We start from the raw sequence: 22043 nt of genomic DNA, 5'->3' as shown, positions 1-22043 counted from the left end.
GGGTGTGTTCTCTCTCGTCTCGTCTCGCCTCCCTAAGCGCTGTTCCGTATCCGGATCAGCGTCGTGCGCCTCTCACTTCCGTCTGACCTCCTCCGTTTATTTCTTCCGTTCATCATTAGACATCAGACCATTTTCCTTCCATCATTCCTCGTCGTCTGGGCCTTCAGGTTGGCCCCGTTTGCCACGTTTGATCCTCTACACTCTTTAATATCGTCGCCTGTCCTGAGCCCGACTCTGGTCGTGGTCGCGACTCCTACCATTATTTTTTCTCGCCATACTCGACACGCTCGCACTCCCTGCTCTTGCCGATCTGGGACGAGCCTTTTCCCCATATCATAGAGGGTCTTCTTCAATTGGGGGCGTTCCTATATCTGTCGTTTTGGTTGGCTCCGTTTGTCGCGACGTCAGGGTGGAGATTGTTTATCACCGCCCTGTCGCGCACCTGAAAGAATCCTTCCATACCGCTGTACTACGGTCCACATACATCGTTACCTATTGAAGCACGTGGCTGCCCCTTGTGCAGGGGTTACTGAGGTGGAAGTGGCCCATTTGGCTACTCAGCCATGAACCAAATGAACGTCGCCGGGATGAATCCGGGGCCGGGTGGCCCCATGGGCGGAGTGCCTATGATGAACAGTGCTTCGACGGCTCCCCGGAACGAGCCTCAGTCCCAGGAGGCTTTACTCATCCAGCTTAATACGTGTATTTACGACTACTTCCTGAAGCGAGGCCACCATGACTGCGCGAGAGCTCTTCTGCAAGATGAGTCCATAAAGTTGAATACCGACCCAAACGCGAAAACAAGTCCGGGCAACCGTCGTGACGGCGACGTGAATGGGGTTGAATCCGATACCGCCATGGCGGACAGCAAGGACGGTGATAAAATGAAAATCCCTGACGATCTTCCCCGTCCCAATGTCCCCAATGATAGCCAGCAGTCTTTCCTTTTTGACTGGTTCAGTCTCTTCTGGGATATTTTCTGGGCGCAACGGAAAAAAGGCCTCACGAATGAAGCTAGGCAATATGTTCAGCACACCCAGGTTGGTCTCGTCCGCGGTTCCTCGCTGCTTGTGATGTCCTACTGATTCAACTGATACTCTCGTAGCAAATGCTGCGCTTAAGGGAACAGCAGCAGAACCAATTCTTACGTCAGCCCGCGATGATGCCCGGCCAGATGGCTCAGCTTAACATGCGTCGCAATGGCGCGATTCCACCGAGTCTACAAAAGACCGTCTTACAAAACAACACCGCCGGGTTGTACGTTCACCCCGTTTGTTGATCTTGCATCCCTGCTTCAGAGCCTTACCTAACAGATTATACAGGACACCCCAACAAATGGCCCAAATTCAGAAAAACCAGCAGGTCCAGATGATGCATCAGATGCAACGAGAACATTCGGACATGGACATGAATGGGCATCGTCCACAGTCCCCATCGTCGGCAGAAAATGCTCCATCTCCTTCGAAACGACCTCGCCTTGAAGGACCACACATGAACGGACAGCAGATGGCACCCAACGGCCGTGGGCAGGGCCAGGGTATGCCGGGGCAGCCCAACCCCCAGGCGTTGTTAATGCAGAATGGGATCAATCCGCGGGGAATGAATCCCGCACAATTTCAGGCTTTCCAGCAGTCGGGTCCGGCTGCGCAGCAGAAATCCATCCAGGTATATGCTCAGAACTTGGCTCTTCATCACTCGCGCTCAGCAATGAATAACCAGGGCATGCCGAACGGCTTGATGAATCCCGGTGTCATGCCAAACCAAAATGACCTGATGCCACCTATGCCGGACGGTCAGGGTATGCTGCCCATGGGTGGGGAGTACTATGGCGCGAACGGCCAGATGGGTCAGGTGCGGCCTGGAATGCAGACACCTGGCAGTCAGAGCGGCAACCATGCTCTCCAGGATTATCAAATGCAGCTCATGCTGCTCGAACAGCAGAATAAGCGACGTTTGATGATGGCTCGTCAAGAGCAGGATAGCATGGCGCGTGCTGACGGCCAGCCCCCGATGCCGGGGCAGCAGGGGTTGCCTCCGGGCACCTCGCCCCAGGGCAGCAGGGCGGGAACGTCTCCGAATCCAAGTGAGCAGATGAAGAGGGGAACTCCGAAGATGCCCCAAACTGGTCTGCCAGGTTCCCCAAGCGCCGGAGAAGGCATGCAGGGCCGCGGCTCCCCGGCATCCATGAACTTCAATGGTGGTCAGATGCCGCCGGAGATGGGCGGCGGTCCTTTCTTCATGAAGCCGGATGGCATGGTTGGTCCCAATATGCGACCCCCAAGCTCCAATCCGGGGTTTAATGGACCTCAGATGGGCCAGGCTGTGGATGCCATGGGCCGACCACAGCAAGCGGGAGCTGGCAACCGGATGCCCAGCGGAAACTGGCAGCCGCAGCAGCAGCCGCAACAGCAGCAGCAGCAAGGCCCGCAGGGACAGCCGATGGTGCCCCAGCAGTCGCCCGCGAACCAGCCTCAGCCGGCTGGGACGCCCCAGGAAAGGAACGCGATGCCACCTCCTCAGGCTCCGCCCGCTGGGGGTGCCAATAAGCCCGCGTCGCCTCAACCCGGTGCCGCAGCGCCTCCGACGCCTCAGCAAGCGAACAAGCCGGCTCCAAAAGGCAAGAAAGATACCAAAGATAACAGGAAGGTACAGTATCCCCAATTCCTCCCCGGTACTTCCATCATCTTTATTGAGCACGATCCTAGCGGCCTTCAAAGAAGGCAACCACCGCTGCGAATGCGAACACCGCCGCGACCCCGTCCTCCGAAGCGGAACCTCCCCCTACACCGACGCCCTCGACCCCGATTACTCCTCAGCACCCCAACTCCTTCAACAAGACGGGAACGAGCGCAACGACTTCGACGCAGCAACAGCCGACGTCGGCCCCGGCTCCTCAGCCCATGGTTCAGCAGCAGCCAGATCCGAACCAACAATCATTCAATGACCTCAATATCCCAGATGTATGGCTCTCCTGATGGACTCGTCTTGGTGGAGAAGGTTTACTGACGAAGATCCTTAGGCTTCGGCTTTCAATCTCGATTTTAGCGCTCTGGAGAATCCAGATATTCTGGAGAATTTCGACTTCGACACATTCCTCAATACTGACGCAGATACCGCAGGATTTGGATTTGACCCGAACATATCATATCCAACTGATAGTGTCGAAACCGGTGCCGGAGATGGGTTGTGAGCGGAGGCTTAATCGATATAATCTCAGTTTCTATCATCCTTTATACCCAAATTTGTACATCTCTTCTCGTGTGTTCACCGACCTGCCACTTTATTGCTGTTTTCTTTGTTATCGATTTCTCAGTCTTTTCCCGGGCTTCTTCTTTTTAATATTCTCGAACGTCTTATTTTTTCTCTTGCCAGGCTATCGGATGTGTTCCCTGAGACCCGGTGTTTTGTATCAATTTCCCTTTCATCTCACATTTTAGCAAGTAGCGGCAGGATACACTCAAAAGGGTTGCACCCTGTTTCGCGAACTTGGGTTTTCCATCTTGTATTTTCTTCTGACATGTTTTTTTGACCTTGAACTTTGGTAGCTGCCTGTGTTTGTTAAGATTTTCTCCTGGTCTGCTTTCTCACTGTCAGCCACCATATGTACATCACGTATTTTGCTGTTTGAAGCAGATCTGACGATCTCTGAACTTTTCCTCCTACTTGATCCGGCGAAACTCGCCGACGGTGAAGTTTGCGAACTGGACGCGATTGCTTGAGATTGGATTGCATGAACATGAAAAACGAGTAGGATAGGAAAAGTCTAATTTCGCTTTACTCCGCTCCGAGTGGAAAAATTTCATGCGGAATGATTATTTCACCATGTTTTCGGTTACTTTACCTCCTCTCATCAAATTTCGCTCTTCTCTTCCCCTCCCCCTCCCTCTCTCTCTCTATTCTTGGCAGTCTCAGTCACAAGGGGAGTTTTCTCGATTCTATTTTTTTAATAGGGTTTTTTTCCCCTTTGGTATTAGTTTTCTTCTGGTATGAGAAATGATGATAACGGTGCTGTGCGGTTTGACTCGAAAAGAGGGACAAAGATTTTTTTTTTCTTTTTCCGGAGCGCCTGATGGTGTTTACGTTGGCGAATGTGCGTGTGTGTGTTTTGTCATGTCTCATCTCAATCGATCGCCTGGTTTCTATTTTTCCTTTTTTTCCCCTTTTTGCCCTGGACCTACCTGCCTCCAATGCCTTTTATTATTTCATTTGTTGCCTGCTATTTTTTTTTTGTGTGAGCTCAGTGATATATACCATTTCTCTTTTTTGTCTGTGTGTCTCCGCTGTTGGTGCCTCCATACTTACCTACCCTACCTACACTACATATCTTTTCTGACAAAGCCACCTGTTCGTTCCATCTGCAAGGTGTCTTGTCTTTTCTTTCAAAAGAAAAAAAACAACAGAACAACCCTTCGCCTCCCCAATGTCAGTCAGTCAGTATCTACCTACCCAATGAATGAATGGGTCTTTCAATCGTACTACTTCTGCTTCTAGCTTCTGCTTCTTCTAGCTATCATGATAATCATTTTTTTTTAAAAAAAATTCCACTTTCTCTCATCTGCAACATTGTCGTAGAAGTTCTCATTTTTTAGTCAGTAACAGGCTGTGGACTTCACAATTCAAGGATGTGAGTGGGGAGGCATCGCATGTCACATTGGTGCAAAAAGCAACATATATATACATAAGTATACCACACCAAATCCATAGGATCTGCCTATCCCCTATCATTATCAGCAGGAGATATACAAATTGGCAAAAGGGAATATATTAGGCTATTACCAAGGGACATGCTGTAGCAAGGAAGAATATAGGTAAGGGGGCCCACCTAGAAAAGTAGATAATACTGTAATAAAACCTAAAAAAAATGGTGAAGAGAATACCTATTGTAAGCAAGCAATATGAGTAGGCAGCCCCCTGCCTTGAAATTAGATAGATAATATAAAAAATTCATACCTCCTATAGATAGGTACGCCCCAGGCATACATAGACCAAGTATTCTCTCAGTCGAGCGAAGCGAGACCTGGAAGGCTTGTGATACGATAAGAAGAAAAAAAAAAGAGAGCTGAGTTTACTCGATTGGAACAAGGGTCATATCTTTTTTTTTCCCGCTCTAGGGCAAGGAGACGCATACAACCAAGAAAGTATTAAAAGAGCGGATACTAAAATAAGTCAAGTTGACTCTCGGGAGTATAAGATGGAGTTGGGGGCTGCTTTAATTGGGAAGGATTTAATTTTAACGATTTAAATCTGATTGCAGAAGTCTCATGCTAAAAGGGAAGAAGAGTGGAAGAAATAGTTATACTTTAATTGCACTTGTTTTTGCCTTTTTTTTCCCTTTTCCTCTTTTTTTTTTCCTTTTGGGATGTAAATGAAATCAAGCATAAACTTTGGGAGATGCTTCGCTCGCCTGTGCTGTACTCGTACTGTGTGGCAGATGGAAATGACGTCAAAGCCGGGTGCATCACTTGAGAAAGGATCTGCAGACAAGCTCGATAAGCTTGATACCTTGTGCGCCATCTATTCACCGATATCTCCGTCTCTCAATCTTGGCAACATTTGAATATGACTAACTGAGGATTAATCAGTAAATGACGAGACAGTTAAGAAGGGATACTACACATGCACAACGAAGATTCATTACAGCCTGAGCAACAATGAATTGACCAATTGGGATACTCACAATTGGTCCTGCCCTTCAGCGTGTAATTAATCGACTATTGTGCACTGTTTGATCGAGATTCGTGGAGAGTCCGCTGAACATACCCAGCCATGGCCGCTCCAGGCCAATTCAGAACTTTCTCACGCTGTTCACGAGCCTCTCGTTCGATGGTAGCGTCCTCTTCAACCAGCTGAATCAGGTACTCCACCACTTTTCGGCAACATGTTTCCTTCGCTGCATTCATGTCACCGTGGACAGCTTCGAATACGCCGTCGGCGCTAGCCCGAGACAGAAACGGATCGTGAGGAAAAGAGGCCTTAACACAGTACTGTCCGTTGACACTCCCATTGGTTCTGGTGATATCAATGCTGGGATATCCCAGTTCAAGAAGCTTGCAGGTTTCTGCTCAGAGGCCACCAGAGGCGGCGGGTTTGTCAGAATGAGACTCATATGAAGTGCTATTGAAGAAGGGTAAGCTTTACTTTGAAGCTGTGCACTATACGTATTCTCCGATCTGATTTCACGCCTCAGACTCTTCGGCGATACACTCCATCTGCTCTGTTGCTGTGACTGGTTCTTGACTTCGATTGGCATTATCCGAGACCGCTGCAGGGGAATCAAGTTTGCGGGGGGCCCGTTCTTCTTCTTCTTGGAGCCACGGCTTTTGCGCGCTCTTGACGATTTCGATTGGGATTGATGGAGAATAGGGAAATCATTCATGTTTCCAGATTGATTTCCATATGTTGGCTGGCTTGGAAGTGCTCTAGGGACCAATGATAGCAGCTTCTCACCATTCTGTGTCAACATTGAGGATCCTGGAAAAGTGTTAGCATCATTTAGGTCATTGACAAGGAGCAGATATAAGCCCCTGTGGGCGGCAGCTTCAATTGCATCCTTCTCCGTCCTGTAAAACTTTCTGACTCCAAAGGCTGAGGTGCCTGGCAGCTCCGCCTCGTAGCGATATCCATTCTCGTGGGTATATCTCGTGTATTTTGGGAGAGGTATCAATTCCTGCTTGCAGTGATCTTTCTCCTTGTCAGCTAATATATATCACAGGATGCAACTTGCACAGAGGTGACACTATTACCCTCAAGCAATTCAGCCCATTTCCACTCTGGCGCGGTGAGACATTCGTTAGGCTCATCTGGCACAATCCACTGCGCATAGTCATCCTTCAAGTGCCCTAAAGCCTCACGACACACCTCCACTTTGACGCTACTCTTGCTCCCATACAGGTTCGGCTTCGTCAGAGTCTGACCGTACAGGGTGAGCTTGACGCCCCATCTGCCACTAGTGTCATCTCTGCTAAAAGTGAACTGTGGATGAAGGGGCTGCTGGGTGGTCAAAACACCGAAGTAAAAGAGAACTTGACTAGCTGTCAAATTGTTTGGATCAAGTGCACCGAGGCGTGGACATGCCCCGACGATCTGTTCGCCCACACCTGGCCAACTCTCGAAGGGTCGAGGAGCAGATGTCTCACTACCCCGGACAGGCAAAGCCACCTCGAACGGCGACCTGGGGATAAGCTGAGAGAGCACACCCTTGGAATCTTCTCCTTCTTCCCTTTTTATATAAGGGATAAGCTGCTGTTCACGCCCAGCGATAGACGCCAGGCTGGCAGATCCTGGTGGTCTCGGAGGAATGCTCATCGAACGAACACCGATCCCTGGAAGAGCATCTGGTTCAGGAACAGGGGCAAATCCAGAGTTATTTGCCCACTGTGAAAACCCAAGAGCAGGTGGTGCATGCAGCGATCGCTCTCCAGTACTTGGAGGCTGCGACAGAGCAAGTGGACGCCCAACAGACCCATACACTCCAAATGCAGGAGAAGCGAGTGAGCTGGGATGGGCTGCGACGTCCAACATAGGGTCATCAGAGCTCGTTTCCATGATTCTCCCAGTACTAGAGAGCTCCATGGCCAGTGAGGGTTGGGGTCCTCCCCTGGGCTCTGGCGGTGGATATTGTTGTGGGACAGAAAAGGAAGCCTTGCCAAAAACAGGGCGCTGAGGATCTCCAGGAAAGTCGCTCATTTTAGAGGACCCTTCCTGAAGATCAGGTGCTGTAGAGAGATGAAATGGTGGGACTTGTAGGAGAACTCTGCTCTGTGAGAGGAAGAAAGATGCGAAGGCAAACGGCGAGAGAGCGAAGGGTGGTGTGGGAAAGGAAGTTGTCTCGGAAGATCGATAGACAGCAGGACTGGGACCAGTCAAGGAGCGTGTGAAATCCTGAGTGACTGGTGCGTCAGTGTACTTGTTTGTTGTGATTCAGACAGTGAAAGCGTCTCTCACATTGATGACCAGACCCTCCTCACAGTGAAGGTGATTGGACATGTAGGAGGATGTCACAGAGTCCTCGGCTGGTGAAGAGAGATTCTCCATGTCATCTCCTATGATATTCACAAATTGCTCTAAGTTGTCTCACAATTCACAATATCTCAGGTCAAAACCAAACCAGTATTGTATGGGCATGTAAGCAATGAGTGTTTGAGAACAGAGAACTGGAAAAGAGCTCCAAGTAACTTTCCGTCAAATTCCCACATTTGGAAGGTGCTTTCTTTGGCCATCGCAACAAGCTCCTTCCATGTTGGCCACCTTCTATTGACTCCATTGTGTAACCTGATAGTGTCTGGAACTCCAAGAAGGCACAGCACATCTCGCCAACTTCCAGGATCCTTGGTCTGTTCTCTAGGTCGAGGAAGGTGTTTGATTCCAGTGTCAGCTATGACAGCTGATGAGGGCTGTCAAGTACATACTTGGTTATTCCATGCTATTCCTGCATATGGGGTTGATTTTGTAAACTTTTCTTGGAACGCCTTCGTATCACCAGACAGTCTACAAACTGAGTCGTTGAAAAGGGGATTTGCTTATAGTGATATGATGTGTATTGGTCGTAGTACTCGGCAAGAGAGCCTGTCCCTTCTTTTCACACCTTCTTTTGCTTTCGGCCTCTTCGTTTTCGTTTTCCCCCATCATCTTCTCGAGCATGACGAGAGCAGTATGAATTATAGACATAGACAAATATACGACAAAAGCACTTCACTGAGTAGAGTGAAATATGGACGTAAGAATGAAACAGGATGTGATATGGAGCTGCAGCGGTAAAGACCATTCGAACGTCAAGGTTTGTGCCGTAAAAGGATGACATGAGTTGCGTGTTGCCCTCTAATCGATCTCGCCAATGTCATCGGTTCCGGCTTGAGGATGGATATCGACGATGTCGTCAATGCTCTCTTGCTGAGTGCTCTCTCGTCTTTCGACTCGAGACATCTTCTTCGAGGGGGACAAAGTGATAGTATCATCATTGTTTGTCTGACAACTTTCGTCAAGGGATTTGCTGCTAGGCCTCTTCCTCTTTATCTCACTGGAGGCATGCACAGCCCTTGGGCTAGTTCGGACGACAACTCTCGGCTGGTTATTGACTACCTTGCTCATCTCTCTGCTGGAGTTGCCACTAGTCCCATCGGGTTCATTTTCCTTGTTGCTGCAAAGACCTTTTGTCTCCTTTTTACCTTTGATGTTCCCGCTCGGACTGACATGGACCCTTCGAGTTGTAATGGTTTCAACGATGCTCTCCATCGCTGGACCAGATTTCGCACTGGAACCGGACACATCTCTAGTTCCAGGCTGCGGGACTTCTTTGAGCACTGTCTGCCGGCATCCGCTCTGAGAATAAGATGCGGTTCGAGCCTTTGCGGCTGCTGACGGTCTGGTCACTGTTGTTGGGACAGATGAAGGAGTGTTTGTTGGTGCGAAGGTTCCGGTCGCAAGCGGTTTCGTAGGGCTCATTGCCTCAATCAATTCGTTGTACTGTTCGTCATCAGCAGGAGCAGTGATACTGGGCTGCTTGCTGTGCTCGAAACTAATCCCAGTCATGTTCGAGATAGCCCGGCTACTCGTGGAACTTGAGCCGACGTAGTCCGGCATCGGGACATCTTCCAAAGTTGATCTCGCTCGTCGAGATGGGCCATGCCCTCCCACAAACGGCTCCGTAAATGGGTCCGGCAGGGGAGGATCTTGGGGTGCAAATCTTGGGTCTCTCGTGCCACTGGACCAATGTGGCAGCGGAGTTGGAAAGATCCTATATGGCCACGTAGAAGGTATCGGCTGACCGAGAGTCTGGCTACTCCCATTTCCATCCTTTCGAGTCTCATGTCGAGTTGGCGAATGGGCATGTGCATCGTCTGCTTCCTTGGAATCGCTATAACCGCTGTAACCACTTCCGGAGTGATACTTGAACATGTTACAAGGGATTTGACACCACATGCCAGCGTTGGGCCAAGCTATGTTGGAGTACTCCAATATATCTGTGCGCTGCTCAGCTGAATCACCTATTCAAATGCAACAGAAAGGGACCTACGAAGAGGAGCATGCTGGAAGGAGAATGAAATAATATCCTTGAACCTTTCAAAGGGCGGCGAGCGATGAGGCCGTGAAAATCCTTCAGAAATGGTCACCCTAATACGGCCGTGCAACTCCCCGGCATCCCAATGGCTTTGTTGCAGTATCTCCTGGTGGAAAGGGGGGAAGCGAAGACTGTCCTGGTTGCCGTTCTTATCGACTTCTGGAGAATATGTCCGTTAGAATTTGTCTTGAGAGAAGTCAAGAAGAGGTAGATACTTACGAGAGCTGAGATCTATTGACCCAAGATTCAAACGCGAAGGAGTCAGCAAGATCATAGCACAGACTTTGAGAGAATGAATCACCAATAACATGGGGCCAAGCAGTCCTCTGACTGAAAATGCTGCCTCTGTGTACGCCTTCGTTAACACCGACCGTAGACAAGTAAGACGCAGATGGCGGATGACATACGCCACACAGAGGCCGTCCACAAAGATTCTCACTTCGTACAAGACTGCATCATCTGGTTGCATGAAGCTCTCCATCGTGCGGGACGGGCGAGGCTTTTCCCAGCTGTGAATGGATACCCTGAAAGCACTGTTCTGCGGCAGGCTTGGGATGAAGGCTGTGAGAACTGGCAACTGGCCCACGGATCTAGGGGTTGGGTAGAAAGGTGATGGATCGACAAACGCAGAAGTGAGGAGATACGGTGACTCTGTGGTTCTCGCATCAACTTTATGTCTCGTGCGAATATCAAAGGCTCACGTGGTGAACTAGCTGACCTCGATCCCTCGTCACAAAACATTGAGTTCGGAACTCCTGTATAGGCACCTTTGACCCCTCTGGAAAGAGGAGGACATCCCAGTTTTCGTATCTCATGTCGAATGTGAACTGCTCTTCTCAACGACAATAAGAGACTACGAAAGATAATCTGAGTTCTGGAAGGCAGAGAAGAAGACAGGGCACGAGAACGATGCACGAGAGGAAGACGGAAGACAAAGATGCGAGAAGATTAATTTGAAGAAAATATCGATACCGTCGGTCCCGCGTAGCAAACGCTCCTGCCGTCCTGGATGTGCAAAGCAAGGTCCGTTTATCTGAAAAGGCAAGAACTAAGGGCCCTGTTCTGGGCGGTCTCCCTATGACGAAAAGGAAATCTGGAATCCTTTTATGGGCAAATCTGACATCTAATCTTGGTAATCTAAGCTTGAACCTTACGAGGACACAAATTAGCGCTCTTGGATTCTCACATTGCAAAGAAATTTAGTGACCTAAAGGCGAAATACTTATCCGTACAATCAGGATAATAGCGAGCGTCCATGGCTAACTATCCTGTATAGATCCCCAGGGCAAACAAACTTCGGGTGGAAATCCAGATGAACGAGCACAATAATGGGATTTCACGTCTCCAAATCCAGCTTATGACCCATAGAAAGCGCGCTGCCCAAAAACAGACACAAAAAAAAGTGCACCGCAAGAGGGGAATCATCTGCTTCAAGAAATGACCTATCAACCGCCGATAGAGACATACATGGACTTGGAACCGTTAAGCGTGAAGAAAAATTACGAACAGGCAGTACGCAGAAAAAAGCAAACTTGCATTCTGGTCATGAGGGGTAAAAATAAAATAAAAAAAATAAAAGGAAGCCGGCCCAAATTTTGAGTTTGGAAAGCTGTAGCATGCAGAGCTGCCTTGAACCGTAACTCCGAAGGGTGCTCAGAAGAAGGCAATCTATCATCCCTAGTAGCTACAAGAACAAAGCCTCGGCAAGCAGATCCCTAAGGTGTCCCATAGCATTTAAATCATGCAAAATGACGAGAGATAATTCGCGCAATGAGATGGAAGCCGGGCGGTAATAAGAGGGATGAATGAAATGGATATGGAAATGGACTCGACGAAGGAAAGAGAAAACTTAAAACGAGCGAATGGGGTGCTTTCGGGAATGTGAAGAAGTTGGGAGAAAAAAAAAAGGGAGAAAGAAATAAGGGTGCAAAGTGTTGTTACAGCCGTCAGTCTAGCAAAAAGCATGATGAAACAACCTCGGAAGAACATGTTCGACTGAACTGATTCATGAAAATAGAGGTCTCATAAACGAACTTTTTGCAGCATGCCGACCCAACATGTAAGGGCAGAAATGAGACAAAGGAAAAGTAAAGAACATCGACGAGATCAATCACCGTTACACGCAGGAAGCATAGACTGGCGAGCACAAGAAGAAGTTGAGATGGAAAAAAGCGCTCACAAAGTAGAAGATGGGTCCGTATCTTGAAGCAAGGAAAACGCTCAGATGGAAAAGGAAATGCCTAGCACCGGAGGAGATGCTCATCAAGAGCTATAGAACAGCCTTAACCGAAGCGAAGAAAAAGCAAGGTAATTGTCAAACCAGACCCATCATTTGAAGCGATGCAAAAACTCCTGCTGGTGCTGTCAAGGGAAATAATTTATCGCTTACTACAAGCAACAATTAGTCAAATTACCGGCTCTGTTGAAAGAGTCAAGGTGGACAAACCTTCATTGGCGCAAAGCCACCATACTGATGTGCCGGAGGCAGCCCCATGTTAGGATACATTGGTGGAGGAGGCGCCGGACGGTATGGGGTTCCGGCAGGACCGGAGTTGTTCTGCGAGCGACCCCAGCTCAGACGAACGCGGGAGTTCCCAATCGGGTATCCCTGCATCTGGTTGATGGCCATCTCAGCGGCATGACGCTGCACGAACTGGACGAAGCCGCAACCCTTGCCCGGCGGGATCTTGACATAGGTGATCTCGCCAAAGCCCTGGAAGAAAGAACGGAGCTCATCCTCGGTCACATAGCCGGACAGACCGCCGACGAAGACAGTCGTGTTGTTAGGATCGGTGAATTGGTTCATGGGCTGAGGTGCGCCATAGTAGCCCATTGGCGGACCACCCATGGCGGGAGGATACATGCCCGCTGGGCCGGGCATACCCATCGCACCGGGTCCGACATTGTGGCCCTTGTTCTTGGGAGTCGCGGTCGAGATACGCATCGGGCGGTTACCGCAATAGACTCCCTGCATCTCAGTGAGGGCCCGCTGCTGGTCGTTCTCATCCGAGAAGCGCACGAAACCGTATCCACGCGACATGCCACTGATCGGGTCGGTCATAATCTTGGCGGACTTGCAAGAGGGGAAGCGGCTCTGGAACAGAGAGACCAAGACATATTCGTTGACCTCGGGGCCCAGATCACCAACGAAGATCGAGTACTCAGGACCACGGTCGTCACGGCTAGCAGAAATGACAACACATTAGCAATTGGAGATTAGGAACCGGTCAGAGTCGGGAACTTACCCTCGGTCGGCCAGGCCGCCGCCAGTAGCCCAGTTCAATTTGAAGGTGCGAGTAGTGTTGGGCATTGGGGTACCATTGAGACTCAGGGCTTTGGCTGCCGCGGCCGGAGAGGAGAAATCAACGAAACAGTACCCAGCATTACTCCTACTACCCACATTAATCCCTCGCCCGATACGTAAGGGATATAATATACCTACCCAGAGAACTTGTCACGGATCATTTTGACATTCACTTGTTCACCCATCTGGAACCAGAGGTTGCGGATGAAGTTCTCATCGATCCACGGCTCAAGTTCACCCATCCTGGTACCAACATGTCAGTATATACTTGAATCAGATTGTCGGAGAGCGGGACAAGTGGTTAGCACGACATGGATGATAGTCTCCATCGTCGCACTGCCACATCTCTCATTCCGCGAGGAATTTGGAACGTACCAGAGAGTGGTCTTCCCCTCCTGCTGAGGAACCGGGGCGGCGGAGGCTTCGCCAGGATTCGGCCCCTGGAAAGGAGCGGGGGAAGGATCAGCCTGTCCAGTCATGGTCGTGTCGCCAGAGTTCGGAGCCCCAGTTGCGGCGGTTGCGTCGGCCGGCGGGTGCTGGTTCTGGAAAGAATCGAAATTTTGGAAAGACATATTTGCTTCGATATTTAGGAGAACTGGTGCGAAAAACGAGGCACGGAGTTAACGATGAGTGACCAGGAAAGAAGAACCTGTCTGACAAATCAAACCTAATTAGCGCTGGCTCCCACCACCCGAATCGAGGCCGACGCACCTTGGACACCAAATACGCGCAATAACAGGACTGAAAGTCAAATGAAAACTTTTTGTAATCAGTGAAGACGGCCGTTGCGACTTGGAACTTCGTAGAAGTCGTGAAGGAAAGACAAGTTTGCAGACGTGGCAGAGAGTTCGTAATGAGCCTGGGAAGGACGCGCAGAAGGTATCTTGCTTCCTGGAATGACACCAGGGCGGTTCTGTTAGTGAATCTGTTTCAGAAACTTGATAAAAATGAAATTCCCATGCAAGGAGTGAAGATGGGGCTGTTATTGCAGTGATTGGAGCAATATGCCTTGGGAATGACAGGTGAATCAAAGGTAAAGCGTCGGAGAGGTGGGAATGATGGAGAACGCAAACTCTCGGCGTCTGCCGTGACCAGCAGAAGATGAAGCGGAAGCGGAAGGCAGACAATGTCACAGAGGGTGAATCTCCCCACGCCGAGAGTCCTGGTATCACCACAGACCAGCAATCGCATCAGAAGTTGTCTCAGCAGCCATAGAAGCAGAACAATCAGAGCAGTATCAAGGATGCGACAGCTGTAGACCGACCCCTCTAAGAGATCAGAGAATTGGCAAGCATTCCACCAGCGCTGCCTTTCCGCTTCCGGCGAACACCGAGTGCGAGTGCGCATTGACAGGAATAGCCGCAATGATCCGCGCATGCTCCAGACAGGGCATTGCACATTGGGGAATCAACCTGTCCTCCTTCACGCTGCTGTAGGCTTCTTGCGATTCTGGCTGCAGCAATAGCGAAGCTCATATTCCCACGCGGTAGTCCCCGCCTGCGCTTCCCTTCACCATGCGAACAAGCGAAACCTGCGATTGAGGGGGGACCGGTACGCATAGAGAAGCGCATAGACCGATCGTCGTATGTGCAGGAGAGAAGGCTGAACCGTGTTGCTGACAGTGGTGAATGGGACTGAGGCGATTGTTGCCAGGTTGCCGAAAGACTTTGCCAGTGCAAAAGAGGGAGGGGAAAGATCTGAAATTACGAACGGTAAAAAAAGAGCAACACTTACCAGGTAAAATTGAACAACGAAGCGTCAATGCAGATTACTTTTCTTACTCGTTGCCAAAAAAGAAGACGTTCGACTGACGTTGCGCAAAGACTCGAAACGACGATGGAGAAGCAGACCTGGAAAATCGAGATAACTCCTGCGACACAAAGGACACGAAGGATACAGGATAAATCTGCAAACCAACTCCGTCCGTTTCCGGGATGACAAGGAACACACAAGGAGAGGGGAAGAGGAGAAAGGAGGAAAAGGGTAAGGTAGACCAACCGAGAGATTCCAAGATGAAGCGGCAGGAGAGGAGGAAAAGAAGAAAAGAGGAGGAGAAAGAAGAGGGAGGAAGAGCGCACGGAAGGAGGAACAAACGGAAGATAGACGGATGAGGGGCCCAGGGCAGGGCAGGGCAGAACAGGACAGGCCAAGCCTCACGCAGGACGGGGACGAGGCACCACCAACTGTGGGACGAGAGGGAACTGTGCCGGCTATTAGTCCAAAGTTGCGCCGACGGAGCCGCTTTAGTCGCTCACCACACAGCCTGGCCGCATCGGCCACGGCCCCATCAATACAGTAATTAAGTACTCTGTAGGCTAGTTCTTTATCCTCGAACTGAGATCGAGCTGCCTCTCTACCTCGAAGTTGAGATCCAGTGCGCGTTGAATTGGGGCTTTTCGCGCGGAATACCTAGGTTCCTTTGTAACAGGGTTTAGTGAGGGCCTCGGGATCAAGAGACCAAAATGAAATAAAATTAGCAGGGCATGATCGTTGATCACTCGAGTATTCTCGACATTATCGACCATGAGTCTTCTACCCTAATCGCCTTGGTCACGAGGAGTCTTTTCCTGGGAAATACAATCCTTTATGAGCTCAACAGGTCCTATCAGAATGGTTCTTGTCCGATCCTATACTGTCAGACGACCAGAAATTCTCTGCCATGGTAGAGGTGATGAAACGGACAAGAAAGAGGGACCAGGCGCGCCAGGCTTCCTACGCTTTATTTGTACTCCATGCGGAGGGACATAGCAGAAGCAGCAATGAAGCTATATGTCATACGACATTCAAAGGCTTATCATGGGTGTGTTCAAATACTTCTAACCACGTTGTAGACTAGGACGGTAACCTACTGGAATGTCCTGTAAATTGTACTCTTGGTCAATGACTTCGAATCTGAGAAGACCTACCTAGGTAGGCAGTATTACTACTAGTAGATCGGACCTTGACAAAAGAGCTTGCGGCTAAGGCCGCCATGCAGGCCAGTTAAATAGTCCACAGTCTCCAGACAAGAGGTCCTCCGCACCTGTACATGACTGCTGCAAGAAATCTGCAAGGATCCCTGCTTGTTGCATATGCACCCTCGGGATGTATCTATCCCATTTTTCTTTCCTTAGTTTCAGCAATCCACATATGTGGTTTCACGATCACCAGATTCATCATAGGGTAACTAGCTCCACTGCACAGATGCCTCTCCCCGCCCTGTGACCCACTAAAAAGCGCCTGCAGCAGCAGCCTGGAACTGGACGTGGAGGATATTCCCTGACATGCCAGTGCGTGTGAAAGGTACGAATGAGGAGATCGCTCCGTTGGATGGGAATGTGACTCTATTGGCCTCGGTTGGTCAGATGTGACAAGCTGTGCATCATCCAGAAAAACCAGATTCCTCTAATCATAATCAGAATTAATGATACGTCACCGGATGCCAAGGAAGAATGAACTTCATCCTAGTCCAAGCTTAGTTAGTGCCTGGAGTCCACTACCTTCGCCCTACTAAGCGAACTACTGTAGTCGATCCGCCCGTGGTGAACAATGGGAGCAAAAAAAATTAGCCCCAGAAACAAAAAAGAAAAAAAAAAGGAAAAAAATTTCTAGACTTCAAACTCTAACGCGAAGCTGTTACCCACTCTCGTCCACAAATCCCGATTCGACGCGATCATTGGTTGAGATCCTTGGCTCGGTGGCCGTAGTCGCGTCTCGTTCGTTGCCCACACGAACCCCATCGTGACCCGATCGGGCGGGAGAGATTCATTCCAGTCCTCGTGGCTTTTGGCCGTAATCCCTGCCAGGCTGTCAGGCTGACAGGCATCATTCTCGCATAATCGCTCTTCCAAACAGAAAAAAGAGTCAAGAGCTTTTCTCAAGAAGGCAAGTAAGTTTCGCAGCAAACGAGTCAGGGCATGAAATATTCCCGATCTCAGCAGTGGTAAGGCTGCTGACCGACTACAGAACGAGCCGGGATTTCCCCAATTGAATTTTTTTTTAACTGAATTTATAATCGCTCACCCAGCCCACAAAAGCTGTATGGGACGAACCATGGAAACCTCCATCCGCCACAATCCCGATGTGCCCAACAAATTCAACACGACAATTGCTCAAGAAAATTTTCTTTTCTTGTTTCTGCTTGCTGTGTAGCTAGCTAGCGGCAAGGGTTTCTTTCCGGAGAACACGGCAGGCTTTGAAACACCACCGTTTTAACTAACACAGGATAGGTACCGATAAGTTGATAGTCCTTGCATGTGGCTGTGCTGGAAGCCGTTTAGTTGTCTGCAAGGACAAATAATTCTCACCATCATGGTAACCATGACAGTATTACCCTCTACAGCCCACACATTGCAGGATGACTTCGTCTGATCCTTCTTCCGTATTCACGTCTCCAACATATCCCAGCCATCCCTCTCCGTAGCGGGTAAACGCTACAGGCGTCTGTCCAACATCGACTTTCTCAAGATAGAAGACATGTGATTCCGTGCGTGAGTCTTCTGTAGACAGATACACTGCAGCGCTGGGATCCACCTTCTTCAGGAAGACGGCTTTCTGGCTATAACTCTCATAAACACAGGGACGATGGTCTAGAATCTGTCTCGCACGAAGATTGCTGCGATTCAGATGCACCGTAGTTCGATGGTAGTCGCCAAACTCCCACGGCAGGTCGAGCTTCGTACGGGAGAACTGGTTGAAGTCTGACGGACGGATGAAACTGGAAAACGTGCAACAGAAGATGGAAGTTCCGCCACTGCGGACGTAAGCTAAGAGGTGCTCGAGGAGAGCCTTTGGTTGTTTCTTCTCCGTGACGCCGGGATCTGTGATCAGGATTGCCTTGGGAGGATCCTCCTTGAAAGATGCCAGATCTCGGACAGCCGCATCTGCAGCTGATGCACGTTGGATTTTGGCACGCTCTGCGAGCCTGTCGATAAGACGGGAGTACATGTCATCGAACCATGGCTGGGAGGAGATTGGAGGAGGAAAACGCGGGGTTGAGAGGATGGCGCTTGCGACATCTTGAACCGAATATGTACCAGCCTGCCGGTTTGCTTATCAATGACTATTCAGCCTTTTGAAATGATGTCTAACGAAGGAGACTTCGGAGCTTGTATGAATGTGCTCAGAGGAGATCAGATTATGAGTGATCATGAACCTCAAGCTTTGGAGAAACAGACGCACCTTCCTCTACTGACCTGAGAGAAGCGGGGAGGCGGGAGAGTGGCGTACCTATCAGCCAAGGAAGGTGCAGCCTCGTCAATTGGAGAACCGATCAGTGATAGCAATGGCAGATACCTATTTAAGTAACACTTGCTTGGACTTAACAAAATTTGAGACTGGTTTCCAGGATACTCGAGGAATATTATACGAGCATCCAGCAAGCCATCCTAAATAATCAGGAAAAGCAACAGGGTGGAATAAATTTAGCAATCAGTTGCATAGTGAGAGTTTCTAGGAATTTACTGGACACCATGGCCATCTAAGACCGTCATAAGACGCTGTCATGGTGTGTTGTTTTGCAATCTGCAATCTACGTACCTTATGGTCCGTGATAATACCAAGAAAGCGGGGAAGACATTTCTAAATATTTGTATGTGCATACGTACCTAGTCTCTATCAACTTTAGAACCTGTAGGTGGGCTGACAGGGCTTTCAAGCACCACCAATTAAATCGCTCAGACAATTAACTAGTCTATTTGTTTGCATTTTTCGAAATTATTAAATTCTGTCATTTGTCCATCATATCAGTCGCTTGAGGAAATAACATCTAGGAAGTATCACCCTCTACCAGTCCTGCCCTCATATACTAACACATCACTACAGGTACAGATTTACTAATGGAATCGTCGCATCAGAAAATCAAAGATGATGTCAGAAAGGCATACAACAATATCGCCCAGCGGTACCTGGAGTGGACGCGAGCATCACACGCTAGGCGTCTATCATACCTCCAGGACCTCCTCGCTCGTCTAAAAGCTCCCCAAGAGGACGACGTCAGAAAAGCCAGCGTCCTAGAACTTGGCTGTGGAGCGGGCGTGCCATGCACTCAGGTTCTAGCATCTCAGGACAATCTCACGGTCACCGCCAACGATATCTCCAGCGCCCAAATCGCGCTCGCGAGGCAGCACTTGCCGCCATCATCGTCCGTGACCCTGATCGAAAGCGACATGATGGAACTGGCGTTCCCGGACGAACAGTTTGACGCCGTGATTGCCATGTATTCGATCATCCATCTACCCCGGGATGAGCAGGTGGCACTCATGAAACGTATATTCCAGTGGCTTAAGCCCGGAGGATGGTTTCTGGCGAACTTTTGCGCAACAGAGTACCAAGGATTAACCGATCCACATTGGCTCGGCGGCACGGAGGGAACGATGTACTGGAGTGCTTGGGGGGTTGATAAGAACTGTGCCATCCTGACTGATATTGGGTTTGAGCTCGCGATTCGTGATGTGGTTGATGAGGTTGAGGATGATGGGAATGGTGACAGGATAATCCCATTCCTATGGGCCATGGCAAAGAAAGCTGGCAGAGACAAAGACATGAAATAGACCAGATAAATACGGGTGAGATTTAAGTCAATTAACTATAAGATTATAAAAGAGCCACGCGTCAACCATCTTGACAAAGAATTATATGTCCTCACAATAGGAGGTGATTGGTTGGTTGAGAGTAGTAGTTCCAGTTGCCTTTTCTGGAAGGAGAGGGCAGTCTCATGTGATCTCCAGAATGATCAGATGAGATGACTAGAATAGAATGGAAAACTCGCTGCAGGGAAAAGCTACGATATCAACTCTCCTTTCCCAAGCTCGTCGCCCAATATTTGGATCGTCCTCTCGTATATTCTGGCCGCTTCCATTTCCCATCGTCCTGGAGTTTCTTCTTCGAGATACCTGTCTTCCGTGCCGAAGTCGTCATCATCGTCGTCATTCGCTCCTCCATCCAAATCTGTCTCATCTTCGTCCTCGTCTCCTTTCACAGTTTCGTCGTCTCCGCGATCCCTAGCTTCCACAACCACAAGACGACTCGTCTCTGCAATGCTCTTGATCCGGACTTTTTCCGTCATCGAGACGACTTGTCGCTGGCCCTCGAATCCTGAGAGCGGAGCGCCGCTCTCGACATCCTCGCCCAGAAGCAACGATGCAAAGATTATATCTAGCTTCTTCAGAAGGCGAAATATCGACTTTGGAGAGAATGGGTAATCTGGAAGATAAGTATTGACTAGTCCAGCCAGTGATATAAAGTATGGAATCTGGAGTGAGGCTGCAATCCATACATAGCAAAAGTTAGGATATGATTCTAGCATTGGTGATACAGGGGGAGCTCGTACGCGTTCCGCTGACCCAAATCACATCAATGATCGGCTCGATATCTTTCACGACGTCTTTGAAGCTCTCGTAGCCTCTTTCGTCTTTGTTCTCAGGTTCAGCCTGCTCATCAATTGCGCTGCTGAACTTTTTAGCGTGGCGACGGTTGACCTTGAGGAGTTGTTTGTCGATGTAGTTGATGAGCGCAGTCTCCTTCGTTGAACCCGATTTTAGAGGATGGGCTCTCTGACGAGGCAGCGTCGACGGAGTCACGGTGGAAGTGGACATAGCAGAAGAAGGTGCTGGCGATGGGAGGGTTGGCTGGAGGAATCCTCCAGACGTTCCCTCAGAGCCATCCAAACGAGTCTCAGATGACATTTCAGACGGTCAAATGTATTTTCTTTCTTTCTTTCCTCCCACCCTTTCTTTCAGTTGAACCAGAGCACGATAAACAAAAGACTGGCAGAAGGTGAAACCAAAAGGTTACAACTGAACAATATATATAGTATGGGAACAGGAAACGCAGGACCTGTTTGTTGTACTAGACAACCCGCAGATCAGACCACTCAATACGCATTGCAAATGATTCAGGAAAAGCAGACAGGTATCGTCACACTCAAGCTGATAAATCAGGACCCGAGATCAGGACCATCCAATATATATATCCGCTACACACGCAAATCAACCCACTCGAAGACGCAGCATAATAAATAGCACATGCAAAAACAGCCTTCTTTCCTTTCCTTTCTGTTTTTTCTGACCGCTAGTCAAAATCCGATATGCGTCGGTGAAAATCGTTGTTCAATGCTCAATACAATAATATCAAGCTATGAGTTAATAGCAGGAAGATGTCATAAGTTACAAGGTTGGAGGACCTCGGTCGGGTAAAGTTGCCAGTTCAGTACAGCTAGCTACCAACTTGTGCAGTACTGTACATACAAACCCGGCCATTTAATGAAGGAAAGAGTACGGTGTCCCAAAGGGACCTGTTGCGCAGGACGATATCATACGGTTTACCCATGGACCTACAGTATTAATGTGGATATGGATCCATTATTCAGTTATTATTCAATTATTTGTCACAGAATAGAGTTACATTAAAAAAGAAGTTGATAGACTTGGAAAAAAAAAGGAAAAAAAAAGGTAAGGGAGGAATTAATGTTCTGTTCTGTTCTGTTCATCACGGACTACTAAAGTACCGATTAACTACTGACTGACTGCAATCAGGGTACCTAGGCATATTCAGTTGACCGTTGAAGAGAAGATAAGAGAAGAGAATGCAACTGTTGATATGTGCCTATCTATCTATTCCATCTATGTATTCCAGTGATTGATTGTACTATCTTGTCTCAAGAATATGTATGTATGTACTCCGTACAGTGTAGACACAGATACT

At 49.1% G+C, this 22043-nt stretch overlaps 8 protein-coding genes across 8 annotated transcripts; 3 read left to right on the top strand and 5 right to left on the bottom strand.

The window, feature by feature from the left end:
* Window positions 1–572: 572 nt before the first annotated feature.
* VTN77DRAFT_8553 (uncharacterized protein) lies at window positions 573–3190 on the top strand (the record flags this gene model as incomplete). The annotated part of the gene is made up of 6 exons (XM_069425063.1): window positions 573–1040; window positions 1106–1257; window positions 1323–1665; window positions 1720–2646; window positions 2706–2960; window positions 3020–3190. The coding sequence occupies 6 exons, from the start codon at window positions 573–575 to the stop codon at window positions 3188–3190; spliced, it is 2316 nt and encodes a 771-aa protein (XP_069274543.1).
* An 803-nt stretch (window positions 3191–3993) lies between these two features.
* Window positions 3994–4491, top strand: VTN77DRAFT_8552 (uncharacterized protein; the record flags this gene model as incomplete). Its single annotated transcript, XM_069425062.1, has 1 exon — window positions 3994–4491. One exon carries the CDS (start codon window positions 3994–3996, stop codon window positions 4489–4491), a length of 498 nt encoding a protein of 165 aa, XP_069274542.1.
* Window positions 4492–5711: 1220 nt separating this feature from the next.
* Window positions 5712–8034, bottom strand: VTN77DRAFT_8551 (uncharacterized protein; the record flags this gene model as incomplete). The annotated part of the gene is made up of 4 exons (XM_069425061.1): window positions 5712–6058; window positions 6139–6681; window positions 6744–7881; window positions 7945–8034. 4 exons carry the CDS (start codon window positions 8032–8034, stop codon window positions 5712–5714), a joined length of 2118 nt encoding a protein of 705 aa, XP_069274541.1.
* A 783-nt stretch (window positions 8035–8817) lies between these two features.
* Window positions 8818–10872, bottom strand: VTN77DRAFT_8550 (uncharacterized protein; the record flags this gene model as incomplete). Its single annotated transcript, XM_069425060.1, has 6 exons — window positions 8818–9959; window positions 10013–10216; window positions 10277–10288; window positions 10359–10402; window positions 10465–10708; window positions 10776–10872. The coding sequence occupies 6 exons, from the start codon at window positions 10870–10872 to the stop codon at window positions 8818–8820; spliced, it is 1743 nt and encodes a 580-aa protein (XP_069274540.1).
* Window positions 10873–12442: 1570 nt separating this feature from the next.
* VTN77DRAFT_8549 (uncharacterized protein) lies at window positions 12443–13933 on the bottom strand (the record flags this gene model as incomplete). The annotated part of the gene is made up of 5 exons (XM_069425058.1): window positions 12443–12445; window positions 12504–13239; window positions 13303–13449; window positions 13500–13604; window positions 13737–13933. 5 exons carry the CDS (start codon window positions 13931–13933, stop codon window positions 12443–12445), a joined length of 1188 nt encoding a protein of 395 aa, XP_069274539.1.
* Window positions 13934–17669: 3736 nt separating this feature from the next.
* VTN77DRAFT_8548 (uncharacterized protein) lies at window positions 17670–18287 on the bottom strand (the record flags this gene model as incomplete). Its single annotated transcript, XM_069425057.1, has 1 exon — window positions 17670–18287. One exon carries the CDS (start codon window positions 18285–18287, stop codon window positions 17670–17672), a length of 618 nt encoding a protein of 205 aa, XP_069274538.1.
* Window positions 18288–19177: 890 nt separating this feature from the next.
* VTN77DRAFT_8547 (uncharacterized protein) lies at window positions 19178–19891 on the top strand (the record flags this gene model as incomplete). Its single annotated transcript, XM_069425056.1, has 1 exon — window positions 19178–19891. The coding sequence occupies one exon, from the start codon at window positions 19178–19180 to the stop codon at window positions 19889–19891; it is 714 nt and encodes a 237-aa protein (XP_069274537.1).
* A 230-nt stretch (window positions 19892–20121) lies between these two features.
* On the bottom strand, window positions 20122–20935 carry VTN77DRAFT_8546 (uncharacterized protein; the record flags this gene model as incomplete). Its single annotated transcript, XM_069425055.1, has 2 exons — window positions 20122–20603; window positions 20671–20935. 2 exons carry the CDS (start codon window positions 20933–20935, stop codon window positions 20122–20124), a joined length of 747 nt encoding a protein of 248 aa, XP_069274536.1.
* Between the last annotated feature and the right edge of the window lie 1108 nt (window positions 20936–22043).

The sequence above is a fragment of the Rasamsonia byssochlamydoides genome (assembly GCF_041956645.1).
Source record: "Rasamsonia byssochlamydoides strain NRRL 3658 unplaced genomic scaffold VTN77scaffold_74, whole genome shotgun sequence".
NCBI lineage: Eukaryota > Fungi > Ascomycota > Eurotiomycetes > Eurotiales > Trichocomaceae > Rasamsonia > Rasamsonia byssochlamydoides.
Note: the sequence above shows the minus strand (reverse complement) of the source record. Positions and strands in the feature narration are given on the sequence as shown.